Below are 17,435 nucleotides of genomic sequence, written 5' to 3' on the forward strand. Positions count from 1 at the left end.
AGAGGATGGGGAAACTTTCGAAGAACAACAGAAGGTAACAAAAAGGGCAATACGGGGTGAAAAGATGAAGTACGAGGGTAAATTGGACAAGAATATAAAGAAGGATAGTATAAGCTTCTTTAGGTATGTTAAGAGAAAAAGATTAGTAAAGACAAATGTGGGTCCATTGAAGGCTGAAACAGGTGAAATTATATGGGAAACAAGGAAATGGCGGAAGAGTTGAACAGGTACTTTGGTTCTGTCTTCACTAAGGAAGACACAAACAATCTCCCATATGTACTAGAGGACAGAGGAACTGAAAGAAATTTGCATTAGGCGAGAAATAGTATTGGGTAGACTGATGGGACTGAAGGCTGATAAATCCCCAGGTCTGATGGCCTGAATCCCAGGATACTCAAGGAGGTGGCTCTAGAAATCGTGGACGCATTGGTGATCATTTTCCAATGTTCTATAGATTAAGGATCAGTTCCTGTGGATTGGAGGGTAGCTAATGTTATCCCACTTTTCAAGAAATGAGCGAGAGAGAAAACAGTGAATTATCGACCAGTTAGCCTGACATCGGTGGCGGGGAAGATGCTGGAGTTAATTATTAAAGAAGTAATAATGGGGCATTTGGACAGCAGTAAAAGGATTAGTCCAAGTCAGCATGGATTTGTGAAGTGGAAATCCTTCTTGACTAATCTTCTGGAAGTTTTTGATGATGTGACAAGTAAAATGGACAAAGGAGAGCCAGTGGATGTAGTGTATCTGAGCTTTCAGAAAGCTTTTGATAAGGTCCCACACAGGAGATTAGTGGGCAAAATTAGGGCACATGGTATTGGGGTAGAGTATTGAAATGGATGGAGAATTGGTTGACAGACAGGAAACAAAGAGTAGGAATAAACGGGTCCCAGTCAGAATGACAGGCAGTGGCGAGTGGAGTGCCGCAAAGCTCGGTTCTGGGGCCGCAACTGTTTACAATATATATTAATGATTTAGATGATGGGATTAAAGTAACACTAGCAAATTTGCAGATGACACAAAGGTGGGTGGGAGTGTGAACTGTGAGGATGCTAGGTTGCAGGGTTTCACATTTCAAGTTCAAGTTTACATTTACTGTCACATTTTTACTTCTTTACGCAGAGAGTGGTAGCGGTGTGGAATGAGCTTCCAGGTTCGTTGGTATCATTTAAAAATAAATTGGATAGGCATATGGATGAGAAGGGAATGGAGGGTTATGGTATGAGTGCAGGCAGGTGGGACTAAGGGAAAAATATTGTTCAGCACGGACTTGTAGGGCCGAGATGGCCTGTTTCCGTGCTGTAATTGTTATATGGTTATAAGGCATCGCCCGCTCCGCGATGACAAAGCAGTGCTGCACCTCCGCTGAAGCTCTGGCCGGTCTCCGGCAGTAAAGGCCACGCCAATCCAGATGGTAGGCCGCGAGGGAGGGGAGGACAAAGATGAGACTCGGAGAATAGTTGCATCCTCGCCAGGAAGTGACTGAGAAACGGTTTCCCCCTTATCCTCCCCACCTCCCCCACATAAAAAGACTAAGAAACCTCCAAAAACATACTTTTTAAACAGACTAAAAATAACAAAAAGATGAAAAAACAGACTGTAGATAGGGTGGCTTGGACAGGTTGAGTGAGTGGGCAGATGCAGTATAATGTAGATAAATGTGAGGTTATTCATTATTGCCATAGAGGGAGTGCAGAGACGGTTCACCAGACTGATTCCTGGGATGTCAGGACTGTCTTATGAAGAAAGACTGGATAGACTTGGTTTATACTCTCTAGAATTTAGAAAATTGAGAGGGGATCTTATAGAAACTTACAAAATTCTTAAGGGGTTGGACAGGCTAGATGCAGGAAGATTGTTCCCGATGTTAGGGAAGTCCAGGACAAGTGGTCACAGCTTAAGGATAAAGGGGAAATCCTTTAAAACCGAGATGAGAAGAACTTTTTTCACACAGAGAGTGGTGAATCTCTGGAACTCTCTGCCACAGAGGGTAGTTGAGGCCAGTTCATTGGCTATATTTAAGAGGGAGTTAGATGTGGCCCTTGTGGCTAAGGGGATCAGGGGGTATGGAGAGAAGGCAGGTACGGGATACTGAGTTGGATGATCAGCCATGATCATATTGAATGGCGGTGCAGGCTCGAAGGGCCGAATGGCCTACTCCTGCACCTAATTTCTATGTTTCTATCCACTTTGGCGGCAAGAACAAGGAGGCAGATTATTATCTCAATTGTGTCAGATTAGGAAAAAGGGAAGTGCAACGAGACCTGGGTGTCCTTGCAGACCAGTCACTGAAAGTAAACATTCAGGTCCAGCAGGAAGTGAAGACAGCTAATGGCATGTTGGCCTTCATAACGAGATGATTTGAAAATAGGAGTCAAGAGGTCCCTCTGCAGTTGTGCACGGCCTTGGCGAGACCACATCTGGAGTATTGTGTGCAGTTTTGGTCTCTTAATTTGAGGAAGGGCATTCTTGCTATTGAAGGAGTGCAGCGTAGGTTCACGAGGTTAATCCCCGGGATGGCATGACTGTCATATGAGGAATGATTGGAAAGACCAGGCTTGTATTCACTGGAAGGTACACAAAAATGCTGGAGAAACTCAGCGGGTGCAGCAGCATCTATGGAGCGAAGGAAATGGGTAACGTTTTGGGCCTAAACCCTTCTTGTATTCACTGGAATTTGAAGGATGAGAGGATATCTTATAGAAACATATAAAATTATAAAAGGACTGGACAAGCTAGATGCAGGAAAAATGTTCCCAATGTTGGGCGAGTCCAGAACCAGGGGCCACAGTCTAAAGAGGCTGTCCCACTTGGGCGACCTAATTGGCGAGTTTGGAAGAGTTAAAAAAAATGACATGTTGAAGACCTCCTTCGACTATGTAGAAGACCAGCTTCGACTAGCTACAACTAGCTACGACTAACCTCGGGAAAATTGGACACCGAATAGTGGTGAGTGAAGACGACCTCCTTCGACCTCCCTTCGACTATGATGAAGACTATCTACGACTACCCTCGAATAACATGTCTACCTACTACGACCTACTATGACTAAACCTACGAGTAAAAATATTTATTTTTTTCCATGGCATACTTTTTTTACTCGCTGGAATTTTTTAACATATTGAAAAATATGCCACGACCTAGCTGAGACCTCGAGTGCGCGGAGACCACTCTCGAGCATGAAGGAGAGTTACGAAGACCTACAACGACCTTGTGTCGACCATGCAGCGAGTATGAGTCGAGGGCAAACTGGCCAGAACTTGCAGATTAGGTCGCCCAAGTTTAAGAATAAATGGGAGGCCACTTAAAACTGAGATAAGAAAAAATGTTTTCCCCCAGAGTTGTGAATTTGTGCAATTCTCTGCCACAGAAGGCAGTGGAGGCCACTTCACTGGATGAATTTAAAAGAGAGTTAGATAGAACTCTAAAGGCTGGCAGAATCGGGATATGGGGAGAAGGCAGGCAGGGGTTGATTGTGGATGATCAGCCATGATCAATGAATGGCGGTGCTGGCTCAAAGGGCCAAATGGCCTCCTCCTGCACCTATTTCCAACTGTGATCACTATTATTTGGAACTGAGGTACATAGTTGCCTCTCCTTTCAGAGGATGACGAATCTCTCGAATCCTCCACCCAGAGTTGTGGAGGCTGCATCATGAGAGGTACTGAAGGTGGATGTAGATACATTTATTACGGTGATAAACGTCTCTCTTGTGGCACTGGACAGCTTTTGCTCAGCTCTCCCATCTCTTCTCTGGCCCTGACACTGACGGCTCCAATAGCATCCACATGGTTGACTCTCCGGGGACCTAGTGCTCCGCCAGTTGCCTCCATACGGGGGCCGTTAATACCGATAACACTGGGCCCTGCTGCCCTACCTCCTGAACTAGCAGCACTGCTCCTCTGACCCCTCACCCCCCCCCCCCCCCCCCCCCCCCCCCATCCTCCACCCTCCTGAGCCCTTGCCTCCCTCGTGTTTTCACCGTTCCCTCTGAACTGCCTCTGCAATACAGAAAGGTCAGTCCTCAGTAAAGGACTTACCTTTGTACCCCACCTCAATGAGTTCCAGGCTGGACCTGAAGTTGAGCTCTTCTTCCATCACCTCAACATCCTCTCAACACACAGCCCTCCGCTCACTCAGCACCATCATCAAACCCACGAACAAGGGAGGTGCTGTGTCGGGCTGACCTGTACTGTGCTGAGCCCAGGCGCCAGCTCTCTGACACCTCCTGCCTCCCCTTCACCACCACCCCACAGACATACACCTGGTCATCTCCCCAATTGTTTATCTCATCTCACCAACTCTGGACATCTCTTCTCAGCCTCCTACTTTATCATTCCCCAGCCCCATCCTGCCTGCTTCTATCGCCATCCCTAATTCCACACACAGGACTGCCCTGGCAGACCCACTGTTTCTGCCTGATCCACTGAAATCATCTCCACATACCTTGATTCCATCCTATCCCCCCCACATCCTGTGCCTTCCCATCTGATGCAAGACACCTCACACACTCAACAACTTTCAATTCCAACACCCCCATTGCATCATATTGACCATGGACATCCAGACCCTTTACACCTCCATCCCCCACCAGGGTCTCAAGGCCCTCACGTTCTTCCTTCAACAGAGTCCCAATCAGTTCCCCTCTATGAACTGTCTCCTCCGCCCCATGGAATTTATCCTCACCTTCAACAACTATTGATTCCTCTCACTTTCTTGTATCACAGTGACCGCAGGTCTGCTTGCCCTTTCCCTGAACACTTGTTCCAAACGTACACTGGCGCCATCCCCCAACTCTTTCTCCACTGCATCAAAAACTGCATTGGTGCTGCTTCCTGCACCCATGCAAAACTCAGCGATTTCAAGAAATTCACCACTAATTTCCACCCTGCCATCAAATTGACCTGGACTATCTGACACCTCCCTCTTCTTTCTTGATCTCTCTGCTCCATCATAGGAGACAGACAGACTCTACTACAAACCCAGCCACTACCAGTTACCTTAACTACAATATCCACCCTGCCTCATGAGAGGCTTTTGCCTCTCAATTTCTCCATATCCACCTCATCTGCTCTACTTTCCACTAACGGACCCCTGCGATGTCCTTTCTTCCGTCAATGTGCTCCCGCCCTGTGGATGGAGCCCTCACTTGTGTCACAGTACTGCTCGTTCCCCCTCCACTCAGACAGAATTACCCAGGTCTTCACCTTTCACCGCAGAAACACATTACTCTCCAACATTTCGTCATCTCCAATGTGATCCCACCACCTGTCACATCTTCCTCGCCCTTTCCTCCTTCTTCAGAAACCGCTCCCTCCACCACCCCTTGGTTCACTCATCCCTTCCCACCCAAACATCCCCTCCCAAGGTACTTTCCCGTGCAACTACAGGTAACACCTTCTGCCTCACATCCATCCAGGGACCCCAGCAATTATTCCAGGTGAGACAGGTTCACATGCACCTCCTCTGCTGAGTTCAGTGCTCTCGATGTAGCCTCCTATTACATCGGCCAGATCAATCGTAGATTAGGTGATCGTTTTGCTGACTAATTGCACTCCGTCCATCAAGGCCCGTTGGATCTCCCAGTTGCTAACCATTTTAACTCCACTTCCCACACTAACCTTTCTGTACTTGGCCGCCTCCATTGCCAGAAATAGGCCACACGCAAACTGGGGGACAGCATTCCTGGGATGTCAGGACTTTCATATGAAGAAAGACTGGATAGACTCGGCTTATACGCGCTAGAATTTAGGAGATTGAGGGGGATCTTATAGAAACTTACAAAATTCTTAAGGGGTTGGACAGGCTAGATGCAGGAAGATTGTTCCCGATGTTGGGGAAGTCCAGGACAAGGGGTCACAGCTTAAGGATAATGGGGAAATCCTTTAAGAGAGATGAGAAAAACATTTTTCACACAGAGAGTGGTGAATCTCTGGAACTCTCTGCCACAGAGGGTAGTTGAGGCCAGTTCATTGGCTATATTTAAGAGGGAGTTAGATGTGGCCCTTGTGGCTAAAGGGATCAGGGGGTATGGAGAGAAGGCAGGTACAGGATACTGAGTTGGAAGATCAGCCATGATCATATTGAATGGCGGTGCAGGCTCGAAGGGCCGAATGGCCTACTCCTGCACCTAATTCCTATGTATCTCATGGCTTGGGTAGCTCACAATCCAACGCTATGAATATTGAAAACTCCATTTTCAAATAGTGCCCCCTACCTGCTCTCTCTCTTGGTCCCGCCCCCCCCACACATTTCTTCAATTATCTCCCACCTACTTTCCCTTGCTTTGTACATTCATTCCCACCCCGTCCTCTTTTCCTTTTTATTCCCCCACTCTTTCCTCCCCCTTGTCTCTTCCACCCATATCCCTGCATTTAGCTTCACAGTTCAGTCCTGTTCTCTCCTTATTTCAGACCTTTTACTTCAAGCCTTAGCACGTACTTTATGTTTTAACAGTATTTTACTTGTTCCACCCATATGCTAATGATATCCTCCTCACCTGTACCTGCCGATCACTTGCTAGGCTTTGTCTTGCCCCCACCATTCTTCCAGCTTTATTCCCTGTTACTACTACTACTCCATTCAGTCTCAAGAAGAATCCCGACCCAGAATGTCACCTATCCATTCCCTCCATAGATGCTGCCTGATCCGCTGATTTTCCCCAGCTCATGATCCCAACATCTGCAGTTCTTTGTTTCTCCAACCTATGCTTCATTGATATGACCTTCTAGTCCTTCTGAGCGTCTATGAAAGATATTCTGTTTTTAAAACAACTAAGTGTGCCTGCCTTGCCTTGAGGTAATGGCAAGGCGAGGCGTCGTTGCCTGGTCTACATGACAAAGACAAACAAACATTTACTATTTTGGTTTTGTATTCCTCAAAATCAGATAACAAGGCAGATGTTAAACACAGCTGCGATTCAGATCCTTCAGTCAAGAAACGTTGGAAGTTTATTTCGTTGTTTTTGAAGATTTGAGTGATGTTATATTCAAAATCCCATTAACTCTTCTAGTTAATAAATATGCAATTATGTAACATCAGTTATTTATATTCAGCTTTTGCCAAACACATGTTCTGATAACTGAAATGTTAAAGATCTGAAACAATAATTTATACAACAATATTAACACCAGTGCAAGTGCGAACTGTGGTTTGGAATGTTGAAAGCTGGAGAGATTCCACTCACTGGATGTGTCACTGTCCATTCACCCAGAGATCAGGGCAGGTCAGAGCCACTGCAAGTGCAAGGGGCTGCGTCATCCACAAGTGAAAAGTGTCAGCTACAATAATTTTAAATAGAAGTTTAGCAAGGACCCAAGCCCCAAAGGGGTATCAGTAGAATGTCAGCCATTTACTGACAGCCCAGCCAGCGGGTGATGGGAGTTACTGCATCATCCTGGAACACTCTTACCAGAAGAGCACCAACCTTCATTTTCAGATCATAGACTCAACAAAAGGAAAATAAATCAGGTGACATGCAGGAGTATTGCACAGTTTGAAATGACATTACAAATGATTGGAGTTTAAGGAGGCCAGACTTTGTATCAGCCCTGCCCTCTCTCTGCAGTATCCTGACTCCGTACACACAGGGTGTTGGAGGTGAGCAGCAATCAATGGGGCAGGATACGTGCTGGAGGGAAGAGCAGTCAAAGCCCACACGTAGATTTTTATTCATCTTTAAACACTTGTCTTAGAACAGAGCTTTTCTAATTGTACAATCACAGAAGTTTGTAATGAACATAAACTCTTAAATAATAGAGCATTAAAATCTCATTCATTAAAATGTTTCCATCTTGGTCTGTTGCTAACGTGTGAAGAGGTTTCAGCCTGATGCTGAGGCTGTGCTGGTCTGTGTGTGTCTCTGTTTGCAGCTCAGCACACTGCACTCATCCTAATGTAGTTTGGGGACCAGAGTGGCCAGAGAACACAGCCTGTAGCACATGTACAGTGGTCAGAATGGTGTGTAGCACATGTACACAGTGTCCAGAGGCCCTGTCTCAGCATCAATGCAGCAATCGATGTCCCTGTTGATTCAACTGTTACAAAGCCACTGGAACCATCGCTGCACAGACTTGGAATCCAGCTCACTGTCCCTGCCGCAGTGATGATACTACGCTAACCAAACCAGTTTCAAAGTGCTGAGGTCTTTGTCCAGGGCTCAGGCTCTGTGGGCGGTTGTTGACACAGCCTCCTTGCTCAGACTGCAATCAGACGTCCGGTTGTCAGGGTTAGTGAACAGACGTGCTCAGTTCACCAGTCATTTCCCACCTGTCAGTTTCCTCAATCGCTTGTCTGAAAACAGGGCCTAGTCCCAATGCAATGACAGGCAGCTCGATCTCACTGAGCTCACGCCACCATGAGCAAGGCCGAGTCTGGTGATCCTGCCCTTCGCTCCAATACCTCTTCCAGAAGGGTTGGTGCTGAGGGAAGGGGGAGATACATGGAAGGGGAAAGCTGTAAACCAAAGTCTCTGCTCTCTCACTTTTCCTTTTATAAAATGCATGCCACAAGTTGCAACTCCACTCTCAGTGGAGCTAGTATGAATTTGGGGAGGACCAGTGTCCAGTAGTTGACTGCTAGGGCTTGGTCATTGGCACCTCAGTAGTTCCAGTCCCATTAGCTGTTGAGGTAATGATGAATTGGGCATTCTGTTGTATGGAGGTGTCTGTCTGTGTCTGAGGCACATCAAGTCTCGAGTTCTGCTTCAAGTCCATCTCCGACTGTCCTTCTGATATCACATAATGAGTCTGAGGGGGGAAAAAACATGCCTCAAAGATTGTACTTTTGCCATGAAGTTCACACTATTAGCACACGGGTTGTTTAACAATACTATGTGAATCAAAATGTCCGCCTCCTAAATATGGATATCACTGGCCTACAGAGCTCCAGACCACATGCCTTGTTCAAGCAACTGCCCGGACTACTCCATATTCTAGCTCTTCCTGACCACAGCAGGTCTTTCACAACTAGAAAACAGGGAAACATGATGGCAACAGAAAAAGGGACACAGCACTGAGGGAAATAACAGTAGAACCATTACGTACGGGTGAAAGTGATCAAGAAGCAATTTTATCTACAGACCTCCTCAAAGGGGAAGGGGAATGGGGAAGAAATAGGCTGACAGATTAAGGAAATATAACAGAGGGAACTTCAGGGGGCTCGAAGGGCCGAATGGCCTACTCCTGCACCTATTTTCTATGTTTCTATGTTTCATTAGTGCAGAAGGCTTAGATGGGGCAGGATTGGTTAAGTGTACTCTAGTCGTTCTTAAAAGACTATGTGGATAATCTATCTGGAGGAGGGACATACTGGACCTGATATTGTGTTGTGGAAACAGTATTCACTACTCATGTTGGTCGGCATAGACTCTGGGCCGAAGGGACCGTTTCCAGACTGTATCTCTAAACTAAACGCATGAAAGTTGTAAAATGGTTAAGAGTAAAGATAGTCTGGACTTCCAGAGAAATAACTAAGTTGAGGTAAGGCAGTTTTAGAACATGGTTAGGCAAAAGATAGGGAGCAGTTGTTATTGGGCAAGTTAATATCAGACATGTGGGAGTCATATAAAGAGCAGCAGTTCAGGATGTATGTTCCAGTAAGGAGAGGGATAAGGAAGGCACGGTCAGGGAACCTTGGATGACCAGAGATGCTTTAAATTTGATCAGAAAGAAGCATACATAAGGTTTAGGAAGATGAAATTAGATATGTCTTTGAAGAACATAAATCAAGTAGGAAATAACTCAATCATGCAATCAGATGAGCCAAAATGGGCCGTGTAATATCACTGGCAAATCAGATTTTAAAATATCGAAAGGTTTTTGATACGCACATTAAAAACAAGAAGCGACCAGGGAGAAGGTAGAGCCACTGAAAGATAAAATAAGGAATTTATGCTTGGAGTCAGAGGATGTAGGCAAGGTACTAAATGAGTATTCACCAAGGAGATAAACATGGAGGAGAGTGAGATCAATACACGGAATACCAACATGCTAGGGCAGTTTGAGATCAAGAAGGATATGAATTAGGTCTCTTGAAAAGCATTTAGATCTCATCGGGCATGAGAATTTATCTACCTCTTCAAGAGCCCGAACATCACCTTCTTCTCCTCTTTCAGCTGCAGGTTTAGTTGCAACTTTGTATGACTTATATGGCTGCATTTGAAGTATTGAGTGCAATTCAGTGGCCTCATAACAGGAAGGTTGTTGAGGCTTTGGAGAGGCGGTTTATTAGAGTGATTAGATTAGAGGAAGTTAGCTACAGGGAGAGGTTGTGTAGCAGGTTGGGCAGAAAATGCTGTTTGGGGAGGTGCACACAGAGCATGGTCTAGAAGCGCCGAGCTAGCCGTCTCGGCCACAGCGTCTGTGTCCCCCTCTTATCCCTCCTCCAGCATCAGGGCCTGGTGGCCTGGCCTTCCACACCTCCCTCTGATCAGGCTGGAGACCGAGGCGGACTGCCACCACTGTTCAAACTAAAGTGGGACATGCTGAACTCTGCACAGACTGCAAGGTGTGTTGAATTGAATTAAATACATTATATTTAAGTATGTAGAATAGGAGGGGGAGAGGCAGACATAAAAAGTAGAATCAATAAGGCTAGGGTGGTGTTTAACATGCTCAGGAAGAAATGGAGCTCAAAACACATCTCAATCAACACCAACATATGCATCTTTAACTCAAATGTGAAACAGGTGATGCTGTATGGATCAGAGACACGGAAAACAACAAAACACACTACAAACAGGCTATAAACATTCACTAACACCTGCCTTAGGAGGATACTTAACATCTGGTGGAGACAAAGTAAGCAATGTGAACCTTGGAAAAGAACAAACCAGGAGATAGATAGATAGATGGATAGATAGATATGTCTGAAGAAGGGTTTCGGCCCGAGACGTTGCCTATTTCCTTCGCTCCATAGATGCTGCTGTACCCGCTGAGTTTCTCCAGCTTTTTTGTGTATCTATCTATCTATCTATCTATCTATCTATCTATCTATCTATCTATCTATCTATCTATCTATCTATCTATCCATCCATCTATCTATCTATGTCTGAAGAAGGGTTTCGGCCCGAAACGTTGCCTATTTCCTTCGCTCCATAGATGCTGCTGCACCCGCTGAGTTTCTCCAGCTTTTTTGTGTAACTATCTATCTATCTATCTATCTATCTATCTATCTATCTATCTATCTATATATCTATCTATCTATCTATCTATAAAACTCTCGTGCCAGTTGGAGGAGACGGGTTCATGGTGGAATATTGGGTTGGGCGATCACACCATTGGGGGAGCAGACCCAAAGGGTCTGCACTTGGTCTAGTTAATATATAAAACTCTCGTGCCATCTGACCGGCTGCCGTCCGGCTGCCTTTCTGCCTTTTGATTCGTTGACGGCTGCTCCTTCCTATCAGCTTCCAACACACTTCAATACAAAGTTGCAAGACAGGAACACTCTGAACTTTTCACTGCTGCAGCAGCCAGGGGAGGTGCAATTGGATTTTTTTTTAAATCCACTGCTGAGGGAGGCAGGGGAGTGCTGGAATCTTACATTTGGGAACGGGTTCAGTTCCGTTGGAGGCGACGGGTACATGGTGGAATATTGAGTTGGGGGATCACACCATTGGGGGAGCAGATGGTCTAGTTGACTTACAAATTCGAAGGAGAAAATGGAGTTGGATTGGACACACCCTCAGGAAACCAGCACCAACATCACCCGGCAAGCCCTGAAATGGAACCCCCAAGGAAAAAGGAAAAGAGGTCGCCCCAGGGACAGCTGGAGAAGAGGCGTCCAGACAGAAGTGTCTGAGAGTGGGCTCAACTGGGGACATCTCGAAAGAACTGCCAACAACCGAGTGAGGTGGAGGACATTTGTCAATGGCCTGTGCTCCCTAGAGAAGCAAAGGGCTTAAGAAGAAGAAGAAGAAGTATGTATACCTACAAGGAATTTGCCATGGAGGTTTGCGAGCAAGTAACAACATCTGCCCAGCGGCTCAGTGCTCACCACTATGTACAGCAGCACGACACACATTGCTTTGCTTCTAAGTAGCCCAGTTTCGCAACCTTCGTAAAATATTGAGCATTAGTGATCTTCCGCTGAAATATTATGTACAGTTCTAGGCACGACAATATAACCAAAGGTTTAGTGAGGGCACATAGACATTGCTATCGGCTGCTGAGTTATGTGAAGACGGGAGAAACTGTCAATGTTCTGAAGGCACAGGTCCTTCAGGAAAGATTTGTTAAGTGGGGTACCGCAAGGCTCGGTGGTGGGACCGCAGCTATTTACAATATACATCAATGATTTGGATGAAGGGATTCAAAGTAACATTAGCAAATTTGCAGATAACGCAAAGCTGGGTGGCAGTGTGAACTGTGAGGAGGATGCTATGAGAATGCAGGGTGACTTGGACAGGTTGGGGGAGTGGGCAGATGCATGGCAGATGAAGATAAATGTGAGGTTATCCACTTTGGTAGCAAAAACAGGAAGGCAGATTACTATCTAAATGGCGTCAAGTGGGAATAGGAGAAGTACAACTGGATCTGGGGGTCCTTGTTCATCAGTCTATGAAAGTAAGCATGCAGGTACAGCAGGCAGTGAAGAAAGCGAATGGTATGTTGGCTTTTATAACAAGAGGAGTCGAGTATAGGAGCAAAGAGGTCCTTCTGTAGTTGTACAGGGCCCTAGTGAGACCAAACCTGGAGTATTGTGTGCAGTTTTGGTCCCCTAATTTGAGGAAGGACATTCTTGCTATTGAGGGAGTGCAGTGCAGGTTTACAAGGTTAATTCCCAGGATGGCAGGACTGTCATATGCTGAGAGAATGAAGCAGCTGGGCTTGTACACTCCGGAGTTTAGAAGGGTGAGAGGGAATCTCATTGAAACATATAAGATTATTAAGGGTTTGGACACGCTAGAGGCAGGAAACATGTTCGCGATGTTGGGGGAGTCCAGAACCAGGGGCCACAGTTTAAGAATAAGGGGTAAGCCATTTTGAACGGAGACGAGGAAACACTTTTTCTCACAGCGAGTTGTGAGTCTGTGGAATTCTCCGTTTCAGAGAGCGGTGGAGGCCGGTTCTCTGTATACTTTCAAGAGAGAGCCAGGTAGGGCCCTTAAAGATAGCGCAGTCAGGGGATATGGGGTTAAGGCAGGAACGGGGTACTGATTGGGGATTATCAGCCATGATCACATTGAATGGTGGTGCTGGCTCGAAGGGCTGAATGGCCTACTCCCACACCTATTGTCTATTGTAAATCACAGAAAGACACAAAAAGCTGGAGTAACTCTGTAGGACAGGCAGCATCTCTGGAGAGAAGGAATGGGTGACCTTTCGGGTCGAGACCCTTCTTAAATCACGTACGGTACTGAAAGTGAACGAGAAGAGGCTGTGGTAGGTGGATCAGTAATCACACATTAAAGATGATAGGTGGTATTTTTGCGTCTAAGGGCAAGATCCACTGCCCGAGGTGTTAGAAAAATGAAGAATAGTGATATTCAAAGAAATGAATAAAGACTTGGAGGAAAAAATATGGTCTGGAGCGGAGGGGTGGGGGAAAGAGCAGGATAATTCAAGCAGAGACAATGGGCTGATGGGTCAGTTTCAACTGTGTTAGTTTATCATTCTGCGAATACACATATGAATGAAAGTTCCAGAAGCTGCAAAAATATTTCAGTTTCGAGACAGAAAAGTGTAGTATATGTTACTCCACCATAAGCTGCACGATGCTGTGGATAGGGAGTGTAGCTGAAGCAAACACTGACCTGCGTCACTGCCTTCATCTGGCCACTGTTCACTGTGGTTACTGGAGCCTCTGCAATAACGTACTGCGTCTGAGGGATGGTCATCATCTGAATCTCAGAAGCTGTAACACCAAGACAAATGGAAAGTCTTGTAAAGAAGTCTCAACAACACATTGTCTTAACTGTAGCTTTTATTAACCGTTCACATAAGTGCTATACTAGCTGTACGTGGTCTGTCACCGGAGCTAGAGAGAGAGACACCAGGGAGGGAGCATGCAGTTATACCCCTGATAAGGGGAGTGGTTAAGGGTGGTAAGGTCACTATGTTAAAGGCACATGCACTAGCCATCTACAAGTCTTTCATTGTAAACTGAAGCAGTGCGTGGTTGAACATACAGCATCCACTGCAGCCAGTGGCCCCACCAACAGGAACAAACACTCACACACACGTAATGCCATTTGCATGGTAAACCAGAGCAAAGAATCTGGGCTGCAGCAGATCAGGACAAATGATCAAAAGTTCAGTTGAAAACACAGTATTTTAAATGAATGTATTTTAAAGCTAGGACATCATCATTCCGCACAGTAGCAAGCGTTGAGCCCACTATATCCATGCCAGCCAGCCATCAAGTACCATTTACCAGCAGATTTGATCCATATCCCTCCAAACCTGTCCTATCCATGTACCTGCCTAAATGGTTCTTAAAATGATGGCCATAGTCCCAGCCTCAACTACCTCCTCTGGCAGCTTGTTCCATACACCCAACACCCTTTGTGTGAAAAAGTTACCCCTCGGATTCCTATTAAATTTTTTCCCCTTCACCTTGAACCTATGTCCTCTGGTCCTCGATTCCCCTACTCTGGGCAAGGGACTCGGTGCATCTACCCGATCTATTCATCTCATGATTTTGTATACCTCTTATAAGATCTCCCCTCATCCTCCTGCGCTCCAAGGACTAGAGACCCAGCCTACTCAACCTTAGCTCACACCCTCTGGTCCTGGCAACATCCTCGTAAATCTTTTCTGAACCCTTTCAAGCTTGACAATATCTTTCCTACAACATGGTGCCCAGAACTGAGCACATTACTATAAATGCGGCCTCACCAATGCCTTATAAAACTGCAACATGACTGGTGAAGGCCAATGTGCCAAATGCCATTTTGACCACACGATCTACCTGCGACTCGACCTTCAAGGAAGTATGCACCTACACTCCTAGATCTCACTGCTCTACAACACTCCCCAGAAGCCTGTACCACGCACAGTGTAGGTCCTGCCCACGATAGACTTCCCAAAATGCAACACCTCACATTTCTCTATTCCTCCAGGTCTTTGTGTTTTGCTCAAGATTCCAGAATCTACACGTCCTTGTGTCTCTTTTTGTTCAATAGTGATGTTCACAAATTAAATATTAAAATTGAATGAATTCAATTTTGATTTTCAGGCAAGCCTGAAGATCCAAAAAGTGCTCTCAATGAAGGCAAGAGAGTAAAGACCACGCTGGGTCCCATTCTGAACGATGAATAAGAACACAGAGGTATTAAAGATAGACAAGAATGCTGGAGAAACTCAGCGGGTGAGGCAGCATCTATGGAGAAAAGGAATGGGCGACGTTTCGGATCGAGACCCTTCTTACTGAAGTTTGGGGGGGGGGGGGGGGGAGACAAAGAAAGGAAGAGGCGAAGACAGTAGGCTTGTGGGAGAGCTGGGAAGGGAGAGGGGTAAGAGGGAGAAAGTGAGGGCTATCTGAAATTAGAGAAATCAATGTTGATACTGCTGGGGTGTAAACTACCCAAGCGAAATATGAGGTGCTGTTCCTCCAATTTGCACTGGGCCTCTCTAGCAATGGAGGAGGCCCAGGCCAGAAATGTCAGATTCGGAATGGGAGGGGGAGTTAAAGTGCTGAGCCACTGGGAGATCAGGTTGGTTAGTACAAACTGAGCGGAGGTGTTGGGCGAATTGAGCGCCGAGCCTGCGCTCCAGCATTTTTGTCTACCTTCGATATTTCTAGCATCCGCAGTTCTTTCCCCCCCCCCCCCCCCCCCGACATCAGTCTGAAGCGCCGAAACGTCGCCTATTCTTTCTCTCTATAGATGCTGCCTCGCCCACTGAGCTCCTCCAGCATTTTTGTCCACCTTTGATTATTCCAGCATCTGCAGTTCTTTCTTAAACAGAACATGTTTTGTGTGTTTATCTTCACAGTAAATGGTACAAGATAAACTTCAGACATAGTGGGCGGCCAAAAATAGTCATTTTATTTGACCCATATCTATGAAGATAAAGTACTAAAACTGGGACAGGTTTGACCAAGTTCAAGTTCAAGTGAGTTTATTGTCATGTGTCCCTGTATAGGACAATGAAATTCTTGCTTTGCTTAAGAACACAGAAAATAGTAGGCATTTACTACAAAACAGATAAATTTGTCCATATACCATGATATAAATATACACACACATGAATAAATAAACTGATAAAGTGCAAATAGCAGAAAGTGGTTATTAATAATCAGAGTTTTGTCCGAACCAGGTTTAATAGCCTGATGGCTGTGGGGAAGTAGCTATTCCTGAACCTGGTTGTTGCAGTCTTCAGGCTCCTGTACCTTCTACCTGAAGGTAGCAGGGAGATGAGCGTGTGGAATGTTATTCCTCACCAACAGAACAACCCCACCCCCTCCGCCCACCTGTCTGTCTTTTCGATAGGAGGTATACACTTGAATATTCAGTTCCCAGCCCTGGCCCTCTTGCAGCCATGTCTCAGTAATTCCCACAACATCATACTTGCCAATTTCTAACTGAGCCTCAAGCTCGTCCACTTTATTCCTTACACTTCGCGCATTCATATACAGCACTTTGACCGCAGTATTCACTTCCCCCCCTCCCACCGCTCGCAATTGGCCCTGACCTTACTCTGTTGTCCCTTCTCAAGCTTTTCTTCCCATTAATTCGAGAATCTTTTGTAATTTTTCCTGTAGCCACTTGCCCTTCAACTCCATCTTTGTACTCCCAATTTGTCAATCCCATCCCCCCACTGTTTAGTTGAAACCCACACGTGTAGCTCTAGCAAACCTGCCTGCCAGAATGTCGGTCCCCCTCCAGTTAAGGTGTAACCCGTCCCCTTTGTACAGGTCACCCCTACCCCAGAAGAGATCCCAGTGGTCGATAAATCTAAATCCTTGCTCCCTGCTCCAGCCCCTCAGCCACACATTCAGATCCCCTATCTCCCTGTTCCTGTCCTCACTAGCACGTGGTACTGGAAGCAATCCAGAGATAACCATCCTCGAAGTCCGGCATTTCAGTCTTCTTCCCAACTCCCTGAACTCATGTTGGAGAACCTCCTCCCTCTTTTTCCCGATGTCGTTTGTACCTACATGCACAACTACTGCCAGCTGTTCACCTTCTTTCTCGAGGATGTTTTAAATTAGGCTCGTGACATCCTGAACCCTGGCACCAAGGAGGCAACAGACCATCCTCGCATCTCATCTGCCGCCACAGAATCTCCTGTCCACTCCTCGGACAATGGAGTCACCCACCACTAGGGCTCTGCCCCACGTCAGTCTCGTCAGTCGAGTCCCACCTCTAGGATTGGAGCCACCGACGTGCCTGCTCGGACTGGAAACATCATCTCCCCAGACAGTTCCCAGTTTCATTAGGCACAGCCACCTGGGTCTTCTGCACTTCACAATTTCCACCCTTTCTCTCC

The 17,435-nt window shown here is 46.1% G+C and overlaps 1 protein-coding gene across 2 annotated transcripts in view; it reads right to left on the bottom strand.

Annotated features, from left to right (window-relative positions):
* Positions 1-6,931: 6,931 nt before the first annotated feature.
* The window catches only part of prdm10 (PR domain containing 10), a 191,295-nt gene continuing 180,791 nt past the window's right edge, over positions 6,932-17,435 (bottom strand). For both annotated transcript variants that reach the window (XM_055660937.1, XM_055660936.1), the window contains 2 exons: positions 13,757-13,857; positions 6,932-8,747 (listed from right to left, as the gene is read on the bottom strand). In XM_055660937.1, the coding sequence (XP_055516912.1) occupies positions 8,577-8,747; positions 13,757-13,857 (272 nt within the window). In that variant the 3' untranslated portion in view covers positions 6,932-8,576. The remainder of the gene's footprint in view (positions 8,748-13,756; positions 13,858-17,435) is intronic.

Source organism: Leucoraja erinacea, chromosome 32 (assembly GCF_028641065.1).
Source record: "Leucoraja erinacea ecotype New England chromosome 32, Leri_hhj_1, whole genome shotgun sequence".
NCBI classification, from domain to species: Eukaryota; Metazoa; Chordata; class Chondrichthyes; order Rajiformes; family Rajidae; genus Leucoraja; species Leucoraja erinaceus.